The sequence below is a fragment of the Clarias gariepinus genome, chromosome 25 (genome assembly GCF_024256425.1).
Source record: "Clarias gariepinus isolate MV-2021 ecotype Netherlands chromosome 25, CGAR_prim_01v2, whole genome shotgun sequence".
NCBI classification, from domain to species: Eukaryota; Metazoa; Chordata; class Actinopteri; order Siluriformes; family Clariidae; genus Clarias; species Clarias gariepinus.
In genome coordinates, this window is record NC_071124.1 from 7860524 (window position 1) to 7885211 (window position 24688).

At 39.7% G+C, this 24688-nt stretch overlaps 1 protein-coding gene across 1 annotated transcript in view; it reads right to left on the minus strand.

The window, feature by feature from the left end:
* rsrc1 (arginine/serine-rich coiled-coil 1) overlaps positions 1 to 23893 on the minus strand; it is a 144129-nt gene extending 120236 nt beyond the window's left edge. Inside the window, exons 1-4 of the mRNA XM_053486607.1 lie at positions 23811 to 23893; positions 21619 to 21813; positions 19078 to 19221; positions 929 to 1120 (exon numbers count right to left, since the gene is read on the minus strand). Coding sequence (XP_053342582.1) covers positions 929 to 1120; positions 19078 to 19221; positions 21619 to 21800 — 518 coding nt within the window. The 5' untranslated portion in view covers positions 21801 to 21813; positions 23811 to 23893. The remainder of the gene's footprint in view (positions 1 to 928; positions 1121 to 19077; positions 19222 to 21618; positions 21814 to 23810) is intronic.
* Between the last annotated feature and the right edge of the window lie 795 nt (positions 23894 to 24688).

Genomic DNA, 24688 nt, shown 5'->3' on the forward strand with positions numbered 1-24688 from the left:
TACCTACCACATAGAATGCTATTCTGTCTTCAAAAGTGAATAGTTCAAAGCATAACATCTTTAGAATTATAAAGTAACTGCAACATTTTACCACCTTTAATGCAAACATACATGAATAAAAATAGATATTTTAATAAAATATATCAATTCCCTATCTCTAATGTGTAAAGAAAATCACTTTCTGACCAATCGCAACTGAGAATTATGTTTGTATATTTGTAATATATTTAATATTTCAAAAAACCTAAACTGCAATTGAATCCTTCTGACAGTCCTTACAGGCATACTGTACATGTACAAGCTTGTATTTAAGAAAAAAAAGTATTTATCCCCCACCACCCTGGCCACACGCACCTCATGAGGGAGTTTTAAGCATTGCTTCTTTTCTCCAAGTTCTTCCTGAAGTGAGTGAGAATGTGACAAGCTGTTCAAAATGACTGACAGCCTCAGCCTATATTTCAACACCATGCTGTCCTCCAATCGCATTAGGACGTGCCGCTTCAGGGCGGTACATGGTGCAAAAATGAGGCAGCGGCTTTAAAACAAGTTTAGCCTGTGCTCGTGTGGATTACACCAGGGACACAAGGAGATCGGACCTGAACGAGTAACCGTAGTTTAACATCATATGGCTGCGGTAGCGAGCTGGGAGAGATGGCGAAAATAGACCAGAGACATAGACATAGGGGGCCGGTGGGACGGAGAAGACAGAGAGCTCAGAGAGGAGACAGAGAGATAGATGGATGAGTGTGACTATGCCTGCTCTGTCTTCAACTCCCTGCTGGATTTTAACAGTGGCAGCAATTGAGTTGCTTCATGCAGGGGAATCAGGGAACGACCTGGAGCAGAAAGCTGCATAGTGTTTGCATGTGCGTACATAAAAAAAATATATATAAAAAAAGGGGAAAAAAACCAAGTAAAATCCTCTCACCCTTGTTTTTCTTTGGCTTTGGTGACCTCTTTATCTTTGTCACGGCCCCGGTCGCGTCCTCTGTCTTTCTCCCTGTCCCTGTCTTTGTCTCGAGCCTTGCGCTGGCTGCGATCGCGGTCTCTGCTTCGGCTGCGTCTCCTGCTGGATCTGCCACTGCTCCGGCTGCGGGATCTGCGGTGACGGGAACGAGACCTGTATGTACAAACGCAAAGGCCCAGAAGATAAGAACAAAACAATTAAACTTAAAACAAATCGCTCAAAACAATTAAACGTAATACAACGGGTGTTTAGGGCAAACCAGGACTTTTGATTGTGCAGGCTAACAGAACACAGTTATGAGAGTAAAACCTTCCTTTATTTCTGTATACAATCAGCCGCTACACTAATGCACTTTTCCCAGGTTTCACTAGTGCTTGGATACCATCAAGGTAGAAAGTTTTCCCTGTACGTTAATGCTTTACATCTGAAACAATGGCCTAACAGGAACTCCTTCAGTGGCCAAAACATGTGGGAATGGCTTGAAGCAAGGACAGGACTGTACAGGGAACGTGGCAAAACTAAATGTGGCAATGAAAATACAGTTCCCACAGACAGACGCGTCTCTTTCACACATTGGCAGCAGGTTATCCGTCGACTTTTAAGGATCAGGCAATCCACTCGCTTAATGTTAACAGGACTGACTGCAGTGGGCTCAGAGCCACCTCGGCGTTCAAATGTTTTACTGCAGCTAAGAGTCTCATCACCGCACTGTGCTGGAAGTCGCTTTTTCCATCTTCATTCATGAGAAACTTCCCCAAAGTCCCGATTTGACTTGAATACTTTTGTACAAAGTATTTTTAGACATTATTAAGTAAGGAATGAATCATGTTGTGTCATGTTATTATAGTTAAATAATCAACATTATCGTAGTATGATGGTGTTTTCCAATAACAGCACATCCTGAAATATTTTATTATTTTTACACCAACAGTCTCACTCTCTCTGGTTTAGCGAAAGAAAGACCTCATTCTGTACTTTTCATCACTTTGTAGATCATTGTAATGGTGTGGAACAAGCGCCAGCCTCTCTTATTTTTACAGACCTGCTACTCTTCTGGAAAATGAACCAACACCTTGTAACCAATTGCAATCAAGAAATCAACAGTGCTGTGGTATAAACCTGTGGTGCAATCTGAAATCCCTGATGATCTCTGATTAGGCTTTAATGGGAACAGCCGAGAGCTTTGTCAGGAGGCAAACAAGGCCAAGGTTTTAATAAATATGTGGATGACTGCGTGCGTGTGTGTGTGTGTGTATTTGTGTGTACAGTAATATACATCGTTCTGGTCATTAGGGAGGGGCTGAGATATCTCTACACACACAGTATTGATCTGTATAGGACAAGACAGAGACTGCTGGGAGATTTACTGGGCCACTTACTAGGCCTCTGACCTCCCACTCATTTCTTTTTCTGTCTGTCTCTCTCTCTCTCTCACTAGCCATATTCTTTATATATAAAGAATTAGCGTAAAATTTTACTTGTTCTTTGAAAAGATATCTTAAGGTATCTTATTTCTTTGTGTCCTTGCTCTAAATACAACTTAGCAACTTCCATATCTTTAAATGTGAGACACAATTGCACTTAATCATGTCCTGTACTGTAAATTTAAAAAATATATATATATAAGAAGCCACTCTGCTGCCACTCTGAGCATGTTGTTGATTAAAATTAAACAAAACCCCAAACTAGTTTTGGCTAAACAGGATTGCCACTACTGCTCTTCTCTTTTTCCCCCTCACTGAGCTAGATTTCCTCACGGTCAATTCTTCTTTCAACTCTAAATAAACACTTATATTTCATAGAAAAGTCTTTAAAGGAACTTTCTAAGAAGGAAAAGCAATACCTTGCTTTTCTATTGTTTTACATAACACACAAATGTTTCAGAATTGTTGTTCTCTTTTAAATCTTTTCACCAGTTTTAGACTATTTTAGACCAGGATATTAATACTCATACTACACAGACTGCCTTCCTTTGTATAAAAAAAAAAAAAAAAACTAAGTACAGTGAAACGATAGAAAACGGCAGTTATTTTTCCGCCTGTGCCGACACGAGGGCAGTCTTTTTTTTTACGGCTACTGTACTTGTGGCCAGCAGATGTAATAAACACCTAATCTGTTGGGAGCTGCGTTTCTCTTTCTATGCCCTGCTCCACTTGTGCGCCTGTTGCAAATTAAATTTATTGTAGTTAATAGACTGGAGCCAAGCTGCTAAATGTCAATTTCATTACCAAGGCCTTCCCCTTGGAGAATTATTAGCTAATTTACAGCTAAGGGTGAATGTGTTATAGGAGGAGTTACAGATAAACACCCCCCTCCCATCCCTCACACATACACACATACGCACGCACATGCACATACACACACCATACCAATGGGGAGCTATTTTACATTTATTTTTGTGATTATCTCTGGAGGGAAAGGTCTTCCCCATGGCACGAACGTACTTTAAAAGCAGGCCTCGACACTCCGCTCCCCTCCATCCTCCTCCCGCACCCAGCCGGTCCATTAAATCTAGCAGCGGTGATTGGCCAGGGCTATTTTCCCATGAATTATCAATAAAGTAATTACCAGTGTGAGTCGCTTATCGTGGAACCCCTGCATGGACACGGATATGATCCTGCCCTGCTCCCTATTTTAGTAATTACGTGGACTGGGTGTGAGCGCTGGATGGTGGCTGTATTACTTTCCTGCTATATAAGCCCTATAACTATGGGACTGAATTGAATAGAATAAACTTTATTTGGTATCCGAGGCGCACCGAATTTAAAGAGTTTCTATAACAAAGACAATATATGGCCAGGATAAGGACTGAGGCTACATACGGTCTTCTATTTTGTCAGTTTTAGCACTTCCTTAAATAGTTTTAGAAATATACAGGATAAAATTACACACCATGATCCATTCTAACAGATTTTTTTTCCCTCCTTGACTGTCACCTTACATATATTTCAATCCTGATCGCAATATCACTGAATTAAAAATGTGCCAAAGAGAATGGAAAAACTGATGAATCAGTCTTTCCAAAAAATGAAAAAATTATACACAACAGCTAAAGCTCTGGAGCAATATTATGCCATAGAATGGGTTACCTATGCTAAACAGTGCTGAATTGACAACACCTTAAACATATCATCCAACAAGACACTTTGCTTCCCAATTTATTAGGAATCTCTTCATTAATACTTGGCATTAAAGCCAGGTACAAGTCAAGAGCTTCAGTAGATGGATCATCAGAATGGAGAAAAATCATTGGCGATCTCAGCAAGCAATTCAATTCAATTTAATTTAATTCCGTTTTATTTGTACAGCACTTTTAACAATTGTCATTGTCGCTAATGCAGCTTTACACAATCAGAGTGTTATGCAAGTAGAGTTGTTGGTGCCACATGTGATGGTTTTAAACTTTTTAAAATATTCCTGCAATTGAAACACACTAGTTTCTTGAATTGAAAAGTAATTTTGTGAAAAATTTGCAATCATTTAGTTCTCTAGGTGGAATCGAAAATGACTAGACTGGTTCAATATGTAGAGCTGTCAATCCTGGGCAGACTTTCGATTTAATCAGATTTCTGGGAATTGTGACTCGCCATCTGATTTAATTACAATTTGCTGTGCATGGTGGCATAGTGGCACTATGGCACTGTGGCCTCACACCTCCACGATTCCCACCATGGGTCTGTGTGCATGTTTGCATTTTCTTTCTGTGCATGGTGGGTTTCCTCTGGTTGCTCTGGTTTCCTTCCACTATCCAATGACATGCAGGTTAGATTAATTGGCGTTCCCAAATTGCCCATAGAGTGTGTGTGTGTGTGTGTGTGTGTGTGTGTGTGTGTGTGTGTGTGTGTGTGTGTGTGTGTGTGTGTGCCCTACAATGGATTGCCACCCAGTCAAGGCTGTACCCCACCCGCCTTGTGCGTTCCCACTTTCCTGTTACCATGTACCTGAATAAATGGTAAAGAAAATGAGTGGCGTAGTGGTAAAGTGCTGTTCGATTGTGGGTGGAAATTGCTAGATCAATTCCCGGGTGATGCTGTAGCCCTCCCCAGCTGAGGGCCTCTAGAGAGCTGATTGGCCCAGTTCTCTCAGTGGGGTGGGCTGGGAGGCACTTAGCGCTCTCACATCAATCACGGCTCTACAGCCAGTCATGGGCGCCTGTGAGCTCACGCAAGCTGAAGGAGCAGATAGTGCTGTCCTCTGAGTGTGTTTCGCCACCCCTGCCGGTGTGAGTGAGCAGTTCAAGAAGATGCACTTGGCTAGCATCATGTGGTCCAGAGGAACATGTGATTATCTTTGGTGAAAGAGGTGAAGAAAAAAAAATAAGGAATGATTAATATTAGCTGTCTGATTTATCTCAAGCAGCTATACTACTTACTTGGGTATTAATTACTTAGGTTTTGAATTGCTGAAAGTTTTTAATAAGCACTAAATGATCTGTAACTTGTGTTGTTGATTGTTTAAATGCCACATTTCTCCAATACTTTTCTTTTTTTCCTGCCAATCCCTTGCTCCACACTCCAGTCCAGGAAGTGGAAGTATTGCACCAATGGCTTACAAACTCAAAAGAAGAGGACAAACATTACTCTTGCAAAACACATGAATTTGTAGATGATGGAAGCTGGTTGTATTTTGTGCAAAAGCTGTGGTATATTTTTACAGATTGTGTAAATTTTATCCAATTTAACATCTGTAAACATTTTACCTAAATATTTTGAAAAAGTGTGAATCGATAACAAAAACCCATCAATTTGATTTTTAGTTTTAAATAAAAAAAAAAAAATTAAAATTGATTCATCTAACAAAAGCTATATTAGACTTGAAACTCAAATGGGTACTTTTTACAACAGTGGTAAACAGAAAAGCATCTCAGCAACTGTAGGAAGTCAAACCTTGAAGAGCAAACGCACAAGTGGACACTGCATCTCTGAAACGGGACCAGAGAAGACTGGAGAAAGACCAGGTAAGGTTTTTTTTTCCATATACAAACCTGACTGGGAAACATTTTACACCAAGAACCCAAACCTTTCTGGAAAAAACCAACACGCAAACAAACATCCACAAGATCAAGCATCACAGTAGGGAAACCGCAAACCTACAGCAGTCGCTTGACAATTAAGTTCAAAGCATCGCTATCTATTTTTATTCCTGTTCTCGAGCACCTCGAGCGGGCCGTGCGGCTCTCCCGCTGCCAAAGGAGCGCAAGCGCCACCGCTCCAAACAGCTGTTCCCCCGCAATGCAAATATGTTCGCCGTGTCTCACTTTCGAGTGCTCTTCAAACACGGCGCCACACATAAGTTTCATTTATGAGATTCGTCTAATTACGGTGGCTGCTGAAAACATTTCCCAAGCTGTTTTGCCTTCCACGGCGTTCGCCGTTCTTGCGGGAGCGCCGGCACAAAAGCAGAAAACAGGAACGCTGCGACAAATTGAGCGTGTTGTTAAGTAAACGACAGCTAGTACAATTACCACAGCGATCCCTGCTGAGTTTCGTCTGGTAGGGGTTTGTTTATTTCAGCACTGTTTTAAAAAGACTAATTAAAATAAAATCTTTTCAAATTTCTTGCCTGTGTAGTTCTTTTAGATGAACACCGGTCAGGTCTGGGTGAGACAAACTCAACACTCAGCCCACACACATGCACACAGACACACATTCTCTCAAAGGTCATTTAATGGAGTTCAAAGCCCAATCTCAGATCTAAAAGAACCCATATGTTACTGCCCAAGATTTTTTTTTTTGTTTTGTCAAACAATCTAAAGAAGTCGGCGTTTAACTAGTCATTACTCTTTGCTGGTACATGTGAGTGCCGTCACTCGACAGACACAGTGCAATCCTAAACTCTGCTGTCTGGTTTTTGCATGGTGCTTTGGGCCACGTTACACTCCTATTAGTCGCACAGAGGGCATGAGTGAACCCCAAACACGAGGGCAAGCCGAGGTGAGAGGTCAGAGTGGCTATATGGTGTTAACTCACGAGTGTCGTCGCAGGTGATCGTTTAACCAACAGTCTCTAGTCCGTCAATTTGCTGGGGGTTTTTTTTCTTTACGACAGAGAAGGCTGACCTGTCGCTAGATGATGCCTAGCTCGCCAAGCCGTACTGAATTTTTTATTCCAGAGCTTCCACTAACAGGGAGGAGAAAAAAGAAAAATAAAAAGAAGAAGAAGAAGCAGAAGAAGAAGTGTTTCCAACTAGCCGGACAATCTGTTTCCAATTAGCAGGTGTGCTCTTAAGGGTAAAAGATGATGGGTTTGGGGTCCGTTTTATATACGACTATTTATGAAGTGACGGTAGATCTGAGGGTCTGTTCCTCGCAGCCTTTTATTGTTTAAATGTGGACGGTTATGCCGTCTGTGCCTAAGTGATTTAGGAACCTCACAACTCTGGTATAAGAAAAATCATAAACGGTGAGGCAGACCATGTGGGCCAAATGTAAAAGCGCAGAAAAGGACGCGTGACGCTGAGCAGACGTGCATTCCACTGCCAAGAGGGAAACTACACTTAATTAAACATGCAAGGGCATCTAAAATATCACCCTTATTAAAAAAGAAGAAAGGGGGGTCGGACGGACGGACGCTTACTACTTACCACAGAAATGAAGTCAGCGTTCTGGAAAAAGATGCCATAAGTGAATTGTATCGAGAGACTGAACCAATGGCTCAACATCTGCTGCGTTCAATCACCAGTGTGCCCATCCTGAATGATGACCTGGCTCAGAGATACTTGGATATCAAGTTTTAGCCAACACAGGATCAATCAGAGCTGGAAGGTTGATGGCTATTAATGGTGGAATTTTACTTTTTGTGCCTAGTCCCCCTCTCTCTCACTCTTTCTCTCTTGGCTCGTGCTGACAGCTAAATAAGTAGCAATTCAGTTTAGAACAGGCGTCCATTTTTCTTACATTTCACCATATCTGAACACATGGTCAGCGAAAACAGACACCGCTTAGATTAGGTGACGTCTCTCAAGTCTGTTACTATATTCACATATCACTACACGGTTCAACGTTACACAAAGTCTAAATTATCCATAATAATCGCTCTGCCTTCTTCGTAATAGAGAAGCATGCAGCGAATGGTGACAGTGGAGAAGTGGTAACTAGTACAAACTGGCGTTATGCGAGCAATCTATTCTTCATTACACACTTGCTGCGCTTCAGTGATCAAGTTTGAGAAATTTGCACTAGCACTCATAAAGCCAATTTCCATGACTAAATAAAATAAAAATCAACAAGGACTTGAGTTGTAAAGAAAAATGTACATTGCGATAGTTATATCAAATTTTCTCCGGATGCGTATTTAATGAAAAAAAAAAAAAGATTTTAACACCAACCTATTGAATTACAGATTCTAAATATACCCATGCAAAATATGACTGTTCTTTATTATATTTATATTTTAAAACAATGGCAATTATTGCTGTTGTAGCAAAAAATCTGATTACTTTCCAATAACCACATGTCATAAAGTGTTAAAGCGATGTCATCTCGTACAACAGGAATTTCTTTTTTTATTATTAATTAAAGAACACCATATCTGTTTAATCCATTTATGGTTATATTTAACACTGTGGAATGTTTGTAAAACAAGTTTTGGTTATCACTTGGGTTACAGTAGCTAAAAACACCACCTCCCTCTTTTTTTTTTTTTTATTCCTGTCATAACATTTCTAAGGTATTAGATTTTCCTGTGACTTTGTTCGCATGGAATTGAATTGCACACTCATAAGCATGTTTTTTTTTTTTAACGTACAACTCCATCTGTTGAATTTTGGAAATAACTAAGAGTTTTAAGTCTCACTGTAAAGTGCACGGAATGAAGATGTAAGATCGCGTTTATTAAGTAGATTTCAATTGCACAATCATAAGCGTGTATCAAAAAATGTACAGCGCCATCTGTTGAAAATCTTGAAATGATTTCATCAAGGTTATTTTTTTATAAGGGCGTTTTCCAGTTTAAATTCAAAGTAACACATCTTTTCTCGTGGGCTGATTGTGATGACACAAAGCATATATGTTACTTTAAGCTCGGCCAAATACACCTGTAAAACCCCAATCAAAGTAGTTTTTACGTGATGCGTGCATGAACAAACAGACAAAAATTCCAAAACAATCTTGATGTACTCTATTACACATCTTACATCCCCACAAATAATTTCTTCGCAAATATCTTCAATGTACAGATACGCCCACTTTACAGTTTTATTGGATGTACAGAGTTATTCACACAAAGTGTTGGACTGCGGATATGAGTCTCAAAACTGTACCATACTTGAAGACTTCTGTAAATGTCAATCTTTTTTTTTTTTTTTTGCTACGTCTGTATCCACGAGCCGTTTCATCACACGCACCGGTTTGACTGGAACAAGTAAATCTAATGAACTGATGTTAAGTATTTTTCTCGTCTTGTGGTTACACTGTTGAGCATACACAAAAATCTTTTATTTATATAATGAACTCGTGTGTTCTTTGTTTATCTTGCCAAACATGAGGCCACATCTTTCAAAATCGAGAGATCCATGTGAGCTGATGGAAGGGGCTTCGGGGCTTTCAGCAAGCTCAGCTCCCATGTTTGACTGTTTCTGCAACAAGTTAACACAAGTCTTAGAGCTCCCCCAAAGTGTGTGTGTGCTAATGCTCCAGCTGAAATAACCCTCAGTTAATATATTTTTATTGCATACTTCAAACACTCTTTATTTCACTTCTCTGCTACGGCCCTCCGGAGAGCAGCGGGGCTGAGCAATGTGCTGGGACAGGGGCTCTTCTTATATGAGGTCACATCAGTGTGAAAATCTATTTGGCATGTTTAAGCCCTGGCTAATACAAAAAAAATGGAAAAAAAAATTTAAATAAAAAGTCCCAAGAGACCGAACTGAAAGACTGCGAATGCCTAAAAGGTGATTTTTGTACCACAGATATTGAAGAGTTTTTGATTTTGTAGAATCATCCTACATTTACATGGTGAATGGTTCATCTGCCATGTTTATTGCCAAAAAAAAACCCCTTACTGATCAAAAAAAGCAAAACACATGCCATATCTGCAGTGTACTAAGTAACTCATAACTAAAACTGAAAAGGTTCTACAATAAATTTCAAGCACCTGTACAGCACCATATTCTAACAAGTCTCACGTTTGCAACTTTTCCAGGCGCATATTTATAGCAGACTCTTATTACTCTTCTCCTTGAATTACAGTTCGTTCACTCCCGCGATGATGAGGAAAGCTGTTGGACCTCATGGTTTACATGACAAAAGTCGGGCAGGTCCTCAGATGAAAGCATGAAATAGAACGCACGTTCATCACCGGGTCAAAAAAAAAAAAAACGGTGACGTGAGTAAAAATCCGCTGATTTGGCACGGTTTCTTCATCTCTTCCTCCACCCGATCACACACACGCTGCGTGCAGCTGGCAGCTCATATTTTTTCCCCGGCTTCGTCGGAAATCAGCCAGAAGTTTTCCCGCAAGCTTGACAAGACAGGAAATAAAAAAAGACTCCCCGATATCAATGGGGGCGAGGGGGGGGGGATGTTAAAAAAAAGTGTTTCATTATTTCCAGCGGGTGTCATGATTTCAGTCAAGAAGCACATAATCCAGATTTCTCTTTTATTAGTGTTTCCTCTCACTCTCTCTCGCTTTTATTTTTTTTGTGTTAAACTTAAATATTACACTGGTAACTGGAACCATATTGGTGCTGTCAGAACAGTGGAGGGAGAGACAAGTGCACCGTTGGATTTAATTACGATGCAATTTGCTCCAGTGCTGTTGGGGAAGATGACGGTGTCTCTCATAATGCTCTGACACATGGCTCTGTTTAAAGCCGAGCATCAGGAACTTCTACAGTGGAAAGAGATTTTTTTTTTTTCAATTCTTAAAAGCGCTCAACATAGATTGGGTTGAATTGGGTTGAAAAGGAACGAAAAAAAATGACCTGCTTTTGGGCACCCAAAAAATAAAAATTTTAGAATATGCTTCCAAGTTGTAGTTAAAACTACTCAGGTGGCTCACTGAAGGATAACTGTGATTGCTCAATCATGGGCATGGGAACAGTCTTGTCAAATCTGAAAGGATAATCTTCTCACTATGAGGCAATTAGCATTAATTAAACCAAAAAAAAAAAAAATAGCACCCAAAAAAAAAAAAAAAAACTTAAGGCAAGTGACCTTTACAAGGGTCAGCCGGGTGTTTCCATGCAACAGATACACAAGTCCAAACCAGACCTCGGGTCATTTTTGTCTCTGAGCACCGGCTTCTCTTTCCTCCTTTCACAGCAACCATGCTTGGGTCCGCCAATTAGAAATAATTAGGCAGTCATTGCGCTGGCAAGTCCTTTTAAGTGCATATATAACGATGCAAGGATGCTGATTAGCCGGCGTCGAGCGATCGCAAGCGGGAGGAGGAGGGGTGGGGGGAGCTCAAATGGCCGGCGGAATAATTACGCCAGTGATCACAAAGCCGCAACGCTCCTCTGTACTTCACCTTAATGCGTTTCAAACCTCCACTTCATTACCGGTCGTAATTAATCCGCCATTAATTGCAGGAAGGGCCCAGTTTACCTCGCTTCGTTTCTAATTATCATCTTATAAATAGTTATGGTTCTAATTAATGTGTTCATTAGGCAGGATATTTTTTCTCAAAGCGGCGCTCGGAGCCAAAAGGTTCGGCGTGCTTCTCTCTCAGAAGCCCGAGCAGCCAGAAGGTGAGGCCGTTCTGCGAGCGCTAGAGCTTTCATTTCGCTACATTCAACCTCCTAATTGGCGTTTAAAACCCAATTTCGAACAACTTCAAGAAGAGCTGAAATTAGGAGAGAAAGAAGACGGGGAGAGAAATCCGCTTCAGATTCCAAAAGCAAACGTTTAAAAAAAAAAAGGACGCCTGACCAAATTACTTTGAATGGGATGAAAAAACATACGAGGCACGGTTTATTCCCAGACCTTCCCGGACACTCACAGGACCCAAAAAAAAAAAAAAAAAGGATGGTTTATTTAATGGATTTAAAAAACGTTTCTAAAATCAATCAATCAGTCTCGTCACTAATGACAAAAATTTGAGGGAGACGCTGTAGAGTCACAACTACCGGGGAAATCCATTCCATCACAGCAAGGAGGGTCAAGGCAGAAACCACCAGCCGTAATATTTACTCTGAACCGCTGTCCAGTGACTAATAAGCGACTATAGGGGCAACTAGCATGCTTCCCGAATAAAGATCACTGCGCTGACCTTTGACCCATCGGCCGGCTGATCCGCACTGATGTTTTTCCAGTCTCCTTTTAGTTTGCTGCTCTTTTAATGTGGAAGACACGCAGTGTCAGACCACGCTCACCTGGCCTCGGGGTATCCGTGTTTACAAATTATAATATTTATTCATTCAGTATTTATGCGTTTGGTGAACAAAAGATCCTTCATCCCTCCGTGACTGACATGGGGTGCAAGCTACGAGGAAGGGTAATCGAAGCGCAAAATGTCTCTTTGAGCCTGGCAAGGAGAGGAGGAGAAAAAAAAAAGGAATCCGAGTAATGAATTAATCTGTGTTCGGCTCACACGGAGGCGGACGGACGTGCATCTGGTAAAGTGTGTGTGTGTGTGTGTCTGAATATTATAATCTTATGTTTGTGTAATATGGCCAATTTGTGTAATATAGTTCTGTTCACTAGCTGGGCGATCTGTTCTATTGTAAAATGTATTTTAAATTACCTAATGTATCTTATTTTCATCCCAATTATTATACCCCCCGGCTACTGTAAACAATATCAGGATATGAAAATAGAGAGACTCAAAACATCTTGGCATGCTTGCTTCAGGCAGATTGGAGCACAAATTACATTTACGTTTATTCATTACATTATTGATGTAATGATGATTTTATCCTTAAGCTACTTAAAGCGAGGTGAGCAGTTAAGGGTTGCTCGAGCGGTGGAAGAATCTTATCTAGTGATCCATCATGTTCTTAGATAAAATATGAAGTAAAGGGAACGTGTCAGCCACTAACACCGGTTTTTGTTGTTACATATTTACGAAGGCCACGCGAGCACACCTTCCCACTGAACATTATAATAAAAATTAGATTTTTTCGGATTCCTAACAGCCGAGCGCAAAGTTTCACGTTTCAGAAAAATCATTTCCAGCATTGCGAAAAATGGAAAGCGGGTCATTATGGGATGAATGCAACAAATATATTTATATATGTAGGGCTGCGTGTAGGGTTGGAGTCACAGTTTGCGTGAACCCGATGCGAGGCAGAGCCGCTATCTCTCCCTCACTCAGGGGAGCGGACTTGTAGCTGGATGTGTCGGGAGGAGAGAAAGCGTGGAGGAGAGTGGAGGAGGGTGCACGTGGGCCAGAGGGGCTTCTTTTGGCAGGCGGAGGGAGCTGCGCTGGCGGCTAGCCGGGGATAAAAGGCCTCTGTCGTGTCACTCACTTACTCTCCTCTTTGGTAAATAAAGGTTTCTGACAACAAAGGCCAGCAGCGTTTGTCTAGCCTCTAGTGAGGGGGGATATAAATAAAAAAAGACACCAGTGTGCACTCTGGATGTAAGGATGGAAGAAAGGAAGACTAAGAGAATGCGATGGAGGAAGAAAAATAAATAAATAAATAAATAAATAAATAAGAAAAAGGAAAGCATGGCCTCTCAGATCTGGGCTAGTGTAAGCATGTTGATTTTGATTAAATAAAGAACACACGCCCTGCCAAAAGCGAGTGAGGCTTCAGCTTGAATCAACAATTTACAAGTCAGTCTTGTTAGTGTGTGTGTGTGTGTGTGTGTGTGTGTGTGTGTGTGTGTGTGCACGCGGAGAGGGATACAGTCCTATCTGGAGAGGAGATTATAGGTTAGAAAAGGTCCTGACCTCCACTGCAATCCCCAAACGTGTTTCTGTGAAAAAATCTGTGTTACTAACAAGAGGGTTGTGCAATGCGGCCTGGCATGAAGCTTCCCTGCTGTGTTTTATTATTTTCTAATAACACGGCATCCTGAAAGGTTTTAGTCTTCCGGCAGAAAGGCATGTACTTCGAATCCATTTGTAGTTAATGTTGGGGGAACGACTGAATCAAACAGCAATCCCTTAGTGTTTTTCCTCTCTTTCCAAGTTAACATGATAAAAACTGACACTAGAGACTCCTTCTAGAAATCCTCACAGAATAATCCGCCACACATCAACACAAACTTACTTTTTCAAATCTCTACACTACCAAACAAATGTAAAGTATTGAAATGTGTATGAATAAAAACCTGGAAATATTCTGACCAATCAGCTGAACATATTTAGAATGGTACTTAAATATGGGGATTAATAAAAACCCATAAATAAATCGGGCTACTGTTTTTATGGGACATTTATTCTCCAGTTGGGCTACTACTAAGAAATTGATACCTAAACCAGCAGGTCAGGGTTCTGATGTCACCTCAGAGGCCGATAAACAAAATGAATGTTGTGTGTCTTCAGGCACAGAACAATGTTTAGGCACTATGTGCCGCGAAAGCGTTCGGTAAGTGTCTGGGATAACAATATCTGTCCAATTAAGCGTTAACATTTTATAATAATTTCCGCTGCTTTCTAAAAAATTAATCTTTAACATATTTATATACATTTTCTAATTTGACGATAGATAGATAGATAGATAGATAGATAGATAGATAGATAGATAGATAGACAGACTGAGCAGCAGGAAAACATCATTGTAACACAGAAGAATAAAAAATTTTCACTGATGTTCTTTAGCTTTTCCTGCTAAAAAACCACCAACATGCGTGATGCACCTGTAATCTGGAGAGTAAGCTGTGTCGTCATCTCCCGTTGCTCTGATCGTGATGAAATATTGATCATGTTCGGCATGCTGTCTTTTAAGCAGACTGTTGCTTGGTATTTGAGGTCAAGCACCATTGCGTCTAACCTCTTAACCCTGGAGTGCCTAATTGTTAAAGAGCGACGGCTAAACCACCAGTTAACCATTCAGCTTTTTTTTTGGATGGGGGGGAATAAATAATCCTCAAGACTGCTTCACAAGCTACTGAGAAGTTTTATTCCGAAGCCAACCTGAGTGCACCGACAGGCGAGAAATCTTTTCCTAATATCCGCCTTTTTTCCCTAAAACCATAAGCGTATAAAGTGTGATTGGATAAAATTTATCTGTATTTGCTATGATAAAGAGGTTGCAGACCCTCTGTACGCAGACATATTGAGCAATTGCTTCTTTGCTGCAGCATCCACGCCGCATGAACTGCCTGGTTTGATCAAAGGGAATAAACATTAATGTCTAATGGGTTATCAGCTACTCGAGCTACTCTCGTCTGTCATGCGTGTCGGCGAGGAAAAGACTGCGAGTCTCTACGGGCGTCCCTTCTGTTCATCTCATTTTCCGATATGAACAGGGGAAAGGGGAAAAAAAATAAAAAATACAGCCCATAATAAAGCATTATTCTAATTTCGGGTTTTTATTTATTTATTATTTACACATAAAGGGAAAGCAATATTTGCTCCCAAACTGCCCTAATCTTCTCACCAGCAATAGCTCCAGACTGCAGTTATTATTCTTATTCTCTGAATAATATGCACTCCATGGTTAGATTCCCCCCCCAATCTCTCTTTCTATAATATTTCAGATCTCACATGGCGCTTGCTCATATCCTGTCAGTATATCAATCATAGTGAGCTGTCCACTCAATCCGCCCCTGATTTATCAGTCGACTGTTTTAACGTGACAGTGACGGATAGCTGCCTGGCCCGGGGCAACCTGTTTCACTTAGGTGAGCTCGCAAACACCCAATCACACCTTCTGAACTTCTTAGTGCAGTCCACACTTACACTGAAATTTTAAAACAGTTCTGAATGATTCTTTTTTTTTTTGCTAGGTTGCTGTTAAGGACTGACTCTTTTTTTTTTTATCAAAGTATGACAGCTGCTGTCTTTCTGACCATCACATTTTATACTATACAACAATGTTATTTTTGAAGTTTATTATTATATATAGTGCCTGTTCAGATTGGAACTCTGTTTCTGCCTACTTCTCATGCTTCATCACTCAGGTTATTACAGTAATGCATCCTCTGTACTCATCACATAAGGCAAAGTTTTAATTAAAAAAATGCTATTTTCGAAATATATATTAGGTGTCTGATTTTTGTTTCTGTGCAAACACTGAGTAAAAAAATAATACCACAAACATTTGCATATACGCAGAAGTTACAGCATAGATAATGTAAAAAATTAACTTTTTTCATTGTAGTGTGTAGTATATGTAACTCTAAACTCACCTTATACTAATTATTATTATTATTATTGTTTTATCCAATACTGTGTACAGCATTTTACTACACTATATGGTCAATATATGAGCCTCCTAAACTTTAAAGACTGAAGAGTGCTGAAAAACTTAAAGTGATGGGCACAATAACGTAGTTCTACTTAGAGTGCCTAATGCTTAAACTGTTGTATAATGCTCATCACTGCTGTTCTATAAAATCTGGTATATGCACACACACAAAGTTGAGCTGCTTAATTATGAATGGATGGATAAAGATCCATAAGTTTGCCTTTCATTAGTTGTTGGTTACATTCGCATTATAAGCTGCAGTAAAAAACTAAGTGAGCGAAGATATTACATCTTGGCTGATCGGCTGCATCTGGTATAAACGGACAAATCTGTGAAATTGTTTTATCTTATTCAATTAATTCGATTAACACCAATTTAAATCGAAGAGCTTCACTATGCACCTGCTCGTGATTAAATCTTTTTCTTCTGTGTAAAAGAAATTTATCCGTCTCCTTCACACACAGAAAAGCTACACTATTATCTCCTAAACATTTTAACCACTGAATTCTAACCAACCTCTTTACCTACATTTGTTATGTTAATGAAATCATTTTGTTTCCGACTCTAGAACAGAGTCTCTGTTCCTGCACTTGTGTGCATGTGTGTGTGTGTGTGTATGTGTATGTACACACACACACAAAGTGGAATGCGACCATTTCGATAAACAGTGTGCAGTTAATTGTTTTAATTGCATACATTAATCAGGCTAAGTGCCCCCTTTGTCTTCTTCGCTCTGAAGGGCCACGAGGAAAGGCGAAAGTGCTTTGACCCGAGCAAGGGTTCTTGGGCCTGCGCTTAATTAATGAAATAATCATAACCTCCACTGATAACTGCTGTATTTATCGCGAGCATGTGCAGAGGACGGCAGCTGGCAGGGAAAGCAAGTGGCTCAGAAAACAGAAGGTCTTTAATGGCAGGCTGTCACAAGCTAATTAGTGGAGCCGTCATTCTGCACAAGTATAAGTGAGGGAGACTTGAGGGGGAAGTAAGCTTTTACATAGGGTGATTTTTTATTTATTTATTTTATTTCTTTACATCTCCAAACATTTTTTACATTTGAAGAACGGAGGGGGGCGTGGGGTGAGGGGGTTTAATAGTGTACATTACTGGACCACGATTGTGCTTTTATGACCACAGGTTAAAGCTTGTTAGAGCTTTTTCTTTATATTTAAAGATTTAGACATTTCGATTAATACTGTTTATATACTGCTGTTGAAATTCTTCATTCAGGTGTGTATTAGTGTCTAAAAACTTACTCTCAGGTGAAGAGGTTTCTGCAGCATTTTAAAATGTAATTAACATTTTTGGAAGGAGTCTCCAGTGTCAGGGCTTTAGAACAGTCACAGGTAACGTGTTTTGCCTCCCTCAGTGTTTAATTGTTTAAGGGGGTCAAATTATACAAAATTCACATTTTAACCATTTGTTATCTGATCTCATCTCTCCAGCATATAAAGCTATATTAGTGGTTACAACTTAGCCTTCTTTAGCTCTTAAGAAGTGTAGCCTAAAGTATTAAAACAACTTATGCCATGTATTAGTTCTTGCTGTGCACAAATCAGGGGATTTTACTAATTAGTTCAAACCTGTCTGCTAATTAACTAAAAAACTAGTGAAAACTGGCTATGTGACATTGTAACAATGGCCTGGGTCATTTCCAGATCTAAACCCTGTAGGAAACTGTTGGAGAGCGATGAAGAAGGCAGTAGCAGGCAAGAAACTGGCTTCTGTACATGATCTTCAGGAAGCAATCAAGCAGGCACGATTGTTGTATAGCAATTGTCATTATTTTTATTTAATTTCATTATTAGGAGTTTAGAATATCATTAAAAGATTGAATTTTACTTTTGGTCATCACTGTAGGGTAAGTCATAAGCACTTAGTGGCTAATGTTAACAGCTAATCTAGCCTTCTCCAGCTCTTAGGTGTGTTTTAACTTTTAGATTTACTAAAAACTTAGGCTGTCGTTATGAATTAACGCCCCTGTAATTCTTTCCCATTTATTTTCTTAATTAGAACTGCGAGTGGGGACTAGACTAAAAATGCTTTATAAGTTTTTTTAATATGGGCGTTTCCCCAATCTTGTGTTCTGATTGGCTAGAAAACAGCTCCTCTTTAAAGGCGAGTAGTTTATTTAAATCTACAGTTAATGTAACAGTGCAAACTCAGAGCAACGAATGCTGAAGAGCTGCAGGACCTTGCCTTGATGATTAAACTTCATTCTCCTCATAGCAGAGAAGAGATGATTAAAAACATTGAACATTATGAGCTTCATAACAACACAGAACTGACAAAGTGAAACTGAAATTTTACCCAATTCTCAGTGTCAGAAATCACCACGTTAATAGGAACACCTATACACCTGCTCATTCATGCTTGTATCTAATCAGCCATTTAGCAGATATAGGTCTATATGGGGGGGGGGGGGGGTGATGTTTGTGTTTGAGTATTTCTGAAACTGCTGATCAGATAAGATCGGGCAGAAATGGCTTATTGAATGGACAGACTGGGTTAAACTGACAAGAGACGACAGCTACGGCAACTGGAATAATCAATCTTTGCAACCATGGTGAGCAGAAAAGCATTTGAAAATGCACAACATGCCTAGACCTTAAGTTGATGGGTTTCAACATCATAAGAACAGGAACCTGAAGCTAAAATCTGAAACAGTTGGAAACTTAAAAAATTGAAATAAAAAAACTGGGCAAGACTCTTACGAGGTGCAGAATCTGTTCCTATTAAAGTGGCTAATGAGTGTATATTTCACCACGCATTTATGTTGCGACATCAAGAAAAGTAATATTTCTGCTTACCTTTTGCGGGTGCGAGAGCAAGAGCGACGGGATCTGTGGCCCCTCCCTCGATCTGCGCTTCGGCTCCGCCTCCTTTCGGTGCTGCGGCTTTTCTTCCTGCGGCTGGAGCCTCTCGAGGAGCTGCTGCTGGAGCGATGTCTGCGTCTGGAGTGGCACCAAAACACACACACACACAAATATTTTCATGGCTAAATCTAACTCTCCTTGATCTGTTTATAGTTCTTAATGTGCTGCTTTAGGAATTGTGCATAATAGTTGTTTCGTCACTAAGGCATATTTATTGACTAACTGTATGGGGTCATAATTTAGCATTACAGCGTATGTACAAATCGCGAAACAACTCTTAATGATGATGGCTAAGGCAGATAATCGGAGCCCATCAACTGGAATGACTCATTGTGCTGTGTTTAGAAAAGCTGACATCACTCCTACAGACGAGCTACTCCCCCTCCCACAAACACACACTCACACAACTCCATTATTCTCCATTATTTCTACTAATGAACTCACACACTTACGCTCTCCCTTTCCTCCAGCTTCCTCTATTCGCTGCCTGCTACTGATTCTCTCAGTCTAACCACAGCCCAAACAGAAACTCTCCTAAACCTGTATTCAATTATATTAAATTATAATCAAATCGCTATATTTGCCTAATTAAACCCTTTACCTCGTCCTGCAAGCTTCTGTACTCGTCGAGGGGAAAGCGTCTAGGACCGGAGCGGTGCGTTTTTTTTTTCTCCACTAACAAGGAAGTTCTTTTTGTTATTTTTACAGTAATCTGTGCTAGTGTGTTGTAGTGTATGTGTGAGTATGTGTGTGTAAGTGCGTGAGAGAGAGAGAGAGAGACAGAGAGAGAGATAGAGTGAGTGAGTGAAAGAGAGAGACTGTGTGTGTGTGAAAGTGGCACTTACCCAAAAAGTTTATGTAAAATGTACTACTTTGTATTTTTCCCTTTTATTTGTAACTGTTTAAAGCTAAAAATAACAAAGTCTGGGAGATAACAACGACTAAGGAAGAGGGAAAAAAACAATACAAATAATTCAAATGTTATTACATATATATATATATATATATATATATATATATATATATACATATACGATTAGAGCATGCCGTACAGGCTGATGTAGTAGTGTAGATTTTTTATATAAAATCTACACTACTACATCAGCCTGTACAGCATGCTCTAATCGTCCACTCATTCATTCTCTTTCTCACAGAAGGCAAAAAGTGAGAATCATCATTTCTAATACATTTACATATCTTCCTTTATTTCATAAATACTAAGCATGACATTCATCCCAGAGACCACGGGCACAATCCAATCCAATCCAACCCAGCTCGAGCTTGCACATTATCTAACCAAATCCCTTCTGTCCTCTCCAAACCAACTATTTGTTTCGGAGACAGCAACTGTTTCCCATCACGTATAATGCACGCTGACCAAATGGCATGAATAATTGAAGCGAGACAGACGGCACTAAGAGACTCCCTCGAAGAGTCAAAGTGTGTACGAATGCGTCTGTAGGGAGACATGGGGGTCATGTGACACGCTGCTGCTCTTTTCATTTTTCTATTAGAGCTGTTTCATTTGATACCAGGTCTTGTTGAAGATGAGGACGGTGAGATGAGACGGGAGACAGGACCGGCTCGGACACCTGGCAGTTATTCATGTAATGCAGGATTCAGATAATTTTGCAGGGACGGATGTGGGGATCCGAATGCCCGCATCCTACAGACAAACTATATAGGATTTTGTATTTCATTTCAGCTAGATTCTACTTCATGCACTGTGTAGCCAGCGTCAAGCGAAACAAAACAATTACTAAAACTCTCAGGAGGTGCATTTCGTCTAAAAGCGTGCACGTTATAAGCAAAAACCTTTGAAGGGGGCGTGACTAAACAGCACAAGGCTTTCATCTTATAATGCTTCTCAGTTGTTCTCTCAGGGTCACACAGCTCTCTGGAGCTTTAGGTGTGTTTTTAAATCACTACCATATATGGGCTTCCCAATCACCATGGTGATATGGTTAACCTGGATTGAACAAGCATGAAATATTTCAAATATTTCTGACATTTCTGTGTGTTGATTACGTTTTCCGCCTAGTTTAAAACATTGACACAAAAAAATTAAATATGTAAACACGTAAATGTAACACGTAAACACGTAAATGTAACACGTAAATGTAAACTCACTCCCTGTCAGCGTTCTATCCCTGTTCTTTCTTGCTCCTAAGTGAAGCCATAAGTTTAGTTTTTTATACGAAAACCAAAAACTACATGCTTAGGAGCAGTGATTTTTTTTAAGCCCCAAAGCATCTCCTATTTTCTAAATGAGGGAGTGTGGAGTGTAAACTGTTTATTACACATAATTATATTCTGGATTATATTCTTTATCCAGACAGACAACACCCCTACTGTTTGTGTGTTCTATAAGTCTACATGGGTGGAAAAACTGTACATATAGACTGACTAATTAAAATTTATTGAACATTTACTATTTAATGTACATAAAAATTCTTAAATTATTACTTAACCGACCTCCTGTCTCGTTCTCTGTCTCTGGAGTGTGAGCGGGTTCGTCTGCTTGAGTGTTTGCTGCGGCTGGTCACTCGGCTCCCCGATGAGCTAGAGGAGGAAGACGAAGATGAGGAGCGCCGTCTGTGCTTCTTCTTGCGTCGGCTACGGCTGTCGCCCTCGCTGTCTGATGAGTGGCGGCCCATGTCTGCTTACGGCCTGGGTTAATAAGGGAAAAAAAAGGAAAAAGTTTACGAAATTTACAAAGCAGCATCTTAGGTAAGCAGTAAACTTTCATTTTCTTTAGGAGGTTCTAGTGTGGCTTGAATACCAGCTGTAGAATATTAAAGTGTACAGTATATTGTAGTCTGGGTCATGATGGCTGCTCCGCATTGGTATTATTATTTACATACTTTATATATTTATATACTTTATCTTTTGTATATATAGGGTATGCAAACAAAGAACAAATACCATACTACAATAATTAAAATGAAGGATCTGTATTTTTACTCTGATTGTACGATTGCTTTGAAACGTTTGGAAATGGTGATCAAGTCAAACAGGCACTTATGATCGACATCTGCAAAAGACTAGTAGTAAAACAATTAAAATGTGCAATGTCGTAAAAGAAAGCCATATGTCCATGAAAGACATCCCGTCCGAGGTGGCTAGGAGCCCACTGCAATCATTCCTATGAACGTTCAGCGAGTGGTAATTAAATTGTAACTTGTCACCAACTTGCACATTACAGGCACTCGGCTGGGAGTTATTGCCACAATCCCACATACAGTTCTGACCAAGCCATATCTACATGTTTAGGCCATTAAAAACGTTCCTGGGAGACCAGCGTTTCAGACATGATCATGGTTCTGGTGTACTGAGAAAGCTTTCTATTGTAATAGCATCCATGCACTAGTGAAACGCTGGGATGAGTGTAGTAGGTCAATCGCATGAAACATGGCTACATAAAACAATTAATTGTTTTAACCATGTGTAAAGAAATAGATGGCATGGTGGTTTAGTGGTTAGCACTGTCGCCTTGCATCTCCAGGGTCCGGGTTCGATTACCAACTCGGGTCTGTGTGCATAGAGTTTGCATGTTCTCCCCGTGCTTGGTGGGTTTCCTCAGAGTACTTCGGGTCAGAACTGTCTCCAAAGACATGAAGATGAGGCTAACTGGCGTTCCCAAATTGCCCATAGTGTACGAATGAGCATGAGTGTGTATTTACCGGCAACGGATTGGTACCCCGCCTTGTGCCCTAAGTCTCCTGGGATACAGGTCAAAGCAGTGAAGACTATTAGTGAGAAAGTGAGAGAGAGTATAAAAGAGATGGGGTTTTTTTTTAAGACTTTCTAAGGCTTTGTTATCTCAAGCTTTCTTTCACCTTTTCTGACACAGGAACATTTTCAAAACGTTTCAAAGCAATCGTGCTTTGTAGCATTTCTGAGTTCTTTGTCTAATGTCAAAATAGAAGATAAAAAAAAAAGAAACAAGGCAGGTAGTGAACAAGTTGCTATATGATAGTACACAACAGGAATGAATTTGTTCCCCAACATTTAGTGTGACGAACTGATTGAGTATGAGATGTCATCCTGGAAAAAAAATAAGAAAGTGACTAAGAAACAGACCAGGATGTTGGAGAATATCGGGTCACATCACATCCCGCTGTTGTTGATTAATTTCCTAGAACTGCACACCCTCAAAACTGCTTAAGTTCTTTGAATCTTGAATATCTATTCTCCAATGTGTCAATATATTGTCATTGACAAAGGTGAATATGACTTCCATAAGAATGGAATAACCTGTAGTACAAAACCATAACCTGTAATACTATCTTATATGTTAATCCTTTACGAAGAGTATATCAATTCACTTTTTCTTAAGGCTTTAAAGCAGTACTAAATGTATAACCTTATAATATAAACACCCACAGGTTTATGTGCCAATTCCTAAATATTACGATAAGCTTGACAGCTTGTCATAATATGCCTTTATTTACCTTTTCTCAGTAAGTCAGTCTCTCCATGCACGACATTAAAGACATTCTCACCATATTAATGACGAAGCTAAACATGCTAACTCAACCAACCTCAACATTAGCTAACGAGCTCGCGCAAACATCAACACACCGACATTTATATACAAAAAAACATAAAAATTCATAACCCAATCTAGCTCTAAACATCAATGTTATTCATTAACAACCACGTACCGCTTGCCAAAGCCTTAAAAATGATCTTTCTTTAGGTCGTTGTCAGCTTCAAAACACTCAAACACAGGCGCCATGCAGTGACACAGCAGGCATTCATAATCGATACAGAGAGCGCGAGACAGAAACAACCCAGTCCGAGAAATCGAACTCAGAGCAATCGCTTCTGTCATTGCGCGCGCTTGACTTGGACCCTCGCGCATACTGCTGATCAGACGCATCATCAGACGAGTTTATATGGAAACATCTATATATTATATGTAATTTTAAAAAACGTATGTTCAAATTGTCTTATCTCTCTCTTTCTACCTCTTTTGTTCGGTGTGTTTGTGTGTGTGACGTTTAGACATATTTGTGTGTCTGTCTGTGTGTCTGTGTGCCTCTGCATATACAGTATATATAGATATATATATATAATATGTGGGTGTATTCAGTATATACAGTATACACAATAGTACAGTATATACACATTTTTTCAGATGATGTATATATTTTGTGTATATGTTCGCGTGTTTATGCATATACAATTTTACACCCATACATGTATATATACTCCTCAAACATATAAATAATGTGTTTGTGTGTATATATGCTTATATATATCGTCTGAAAAAAATGTGTGTATGTGTGTATATACTGTACTGTGTATACTGTAGGCTATGTACTGTACACACACACAAATGAGCAGCAACTGATAATAAACTGTAAACTGGGTATAAAATTAAAATGAATGTTGTTATGAAAATATTAAGCCATTATCCAAATCCAGTCTTCCAATAAACACAATAATTTTTAAAATAATAGATTTGCAAATCAACAAATGACGGGCGCAATAGAGGCTGGTGCTACACACATATAACTAACATTCATAATAGGTGTCA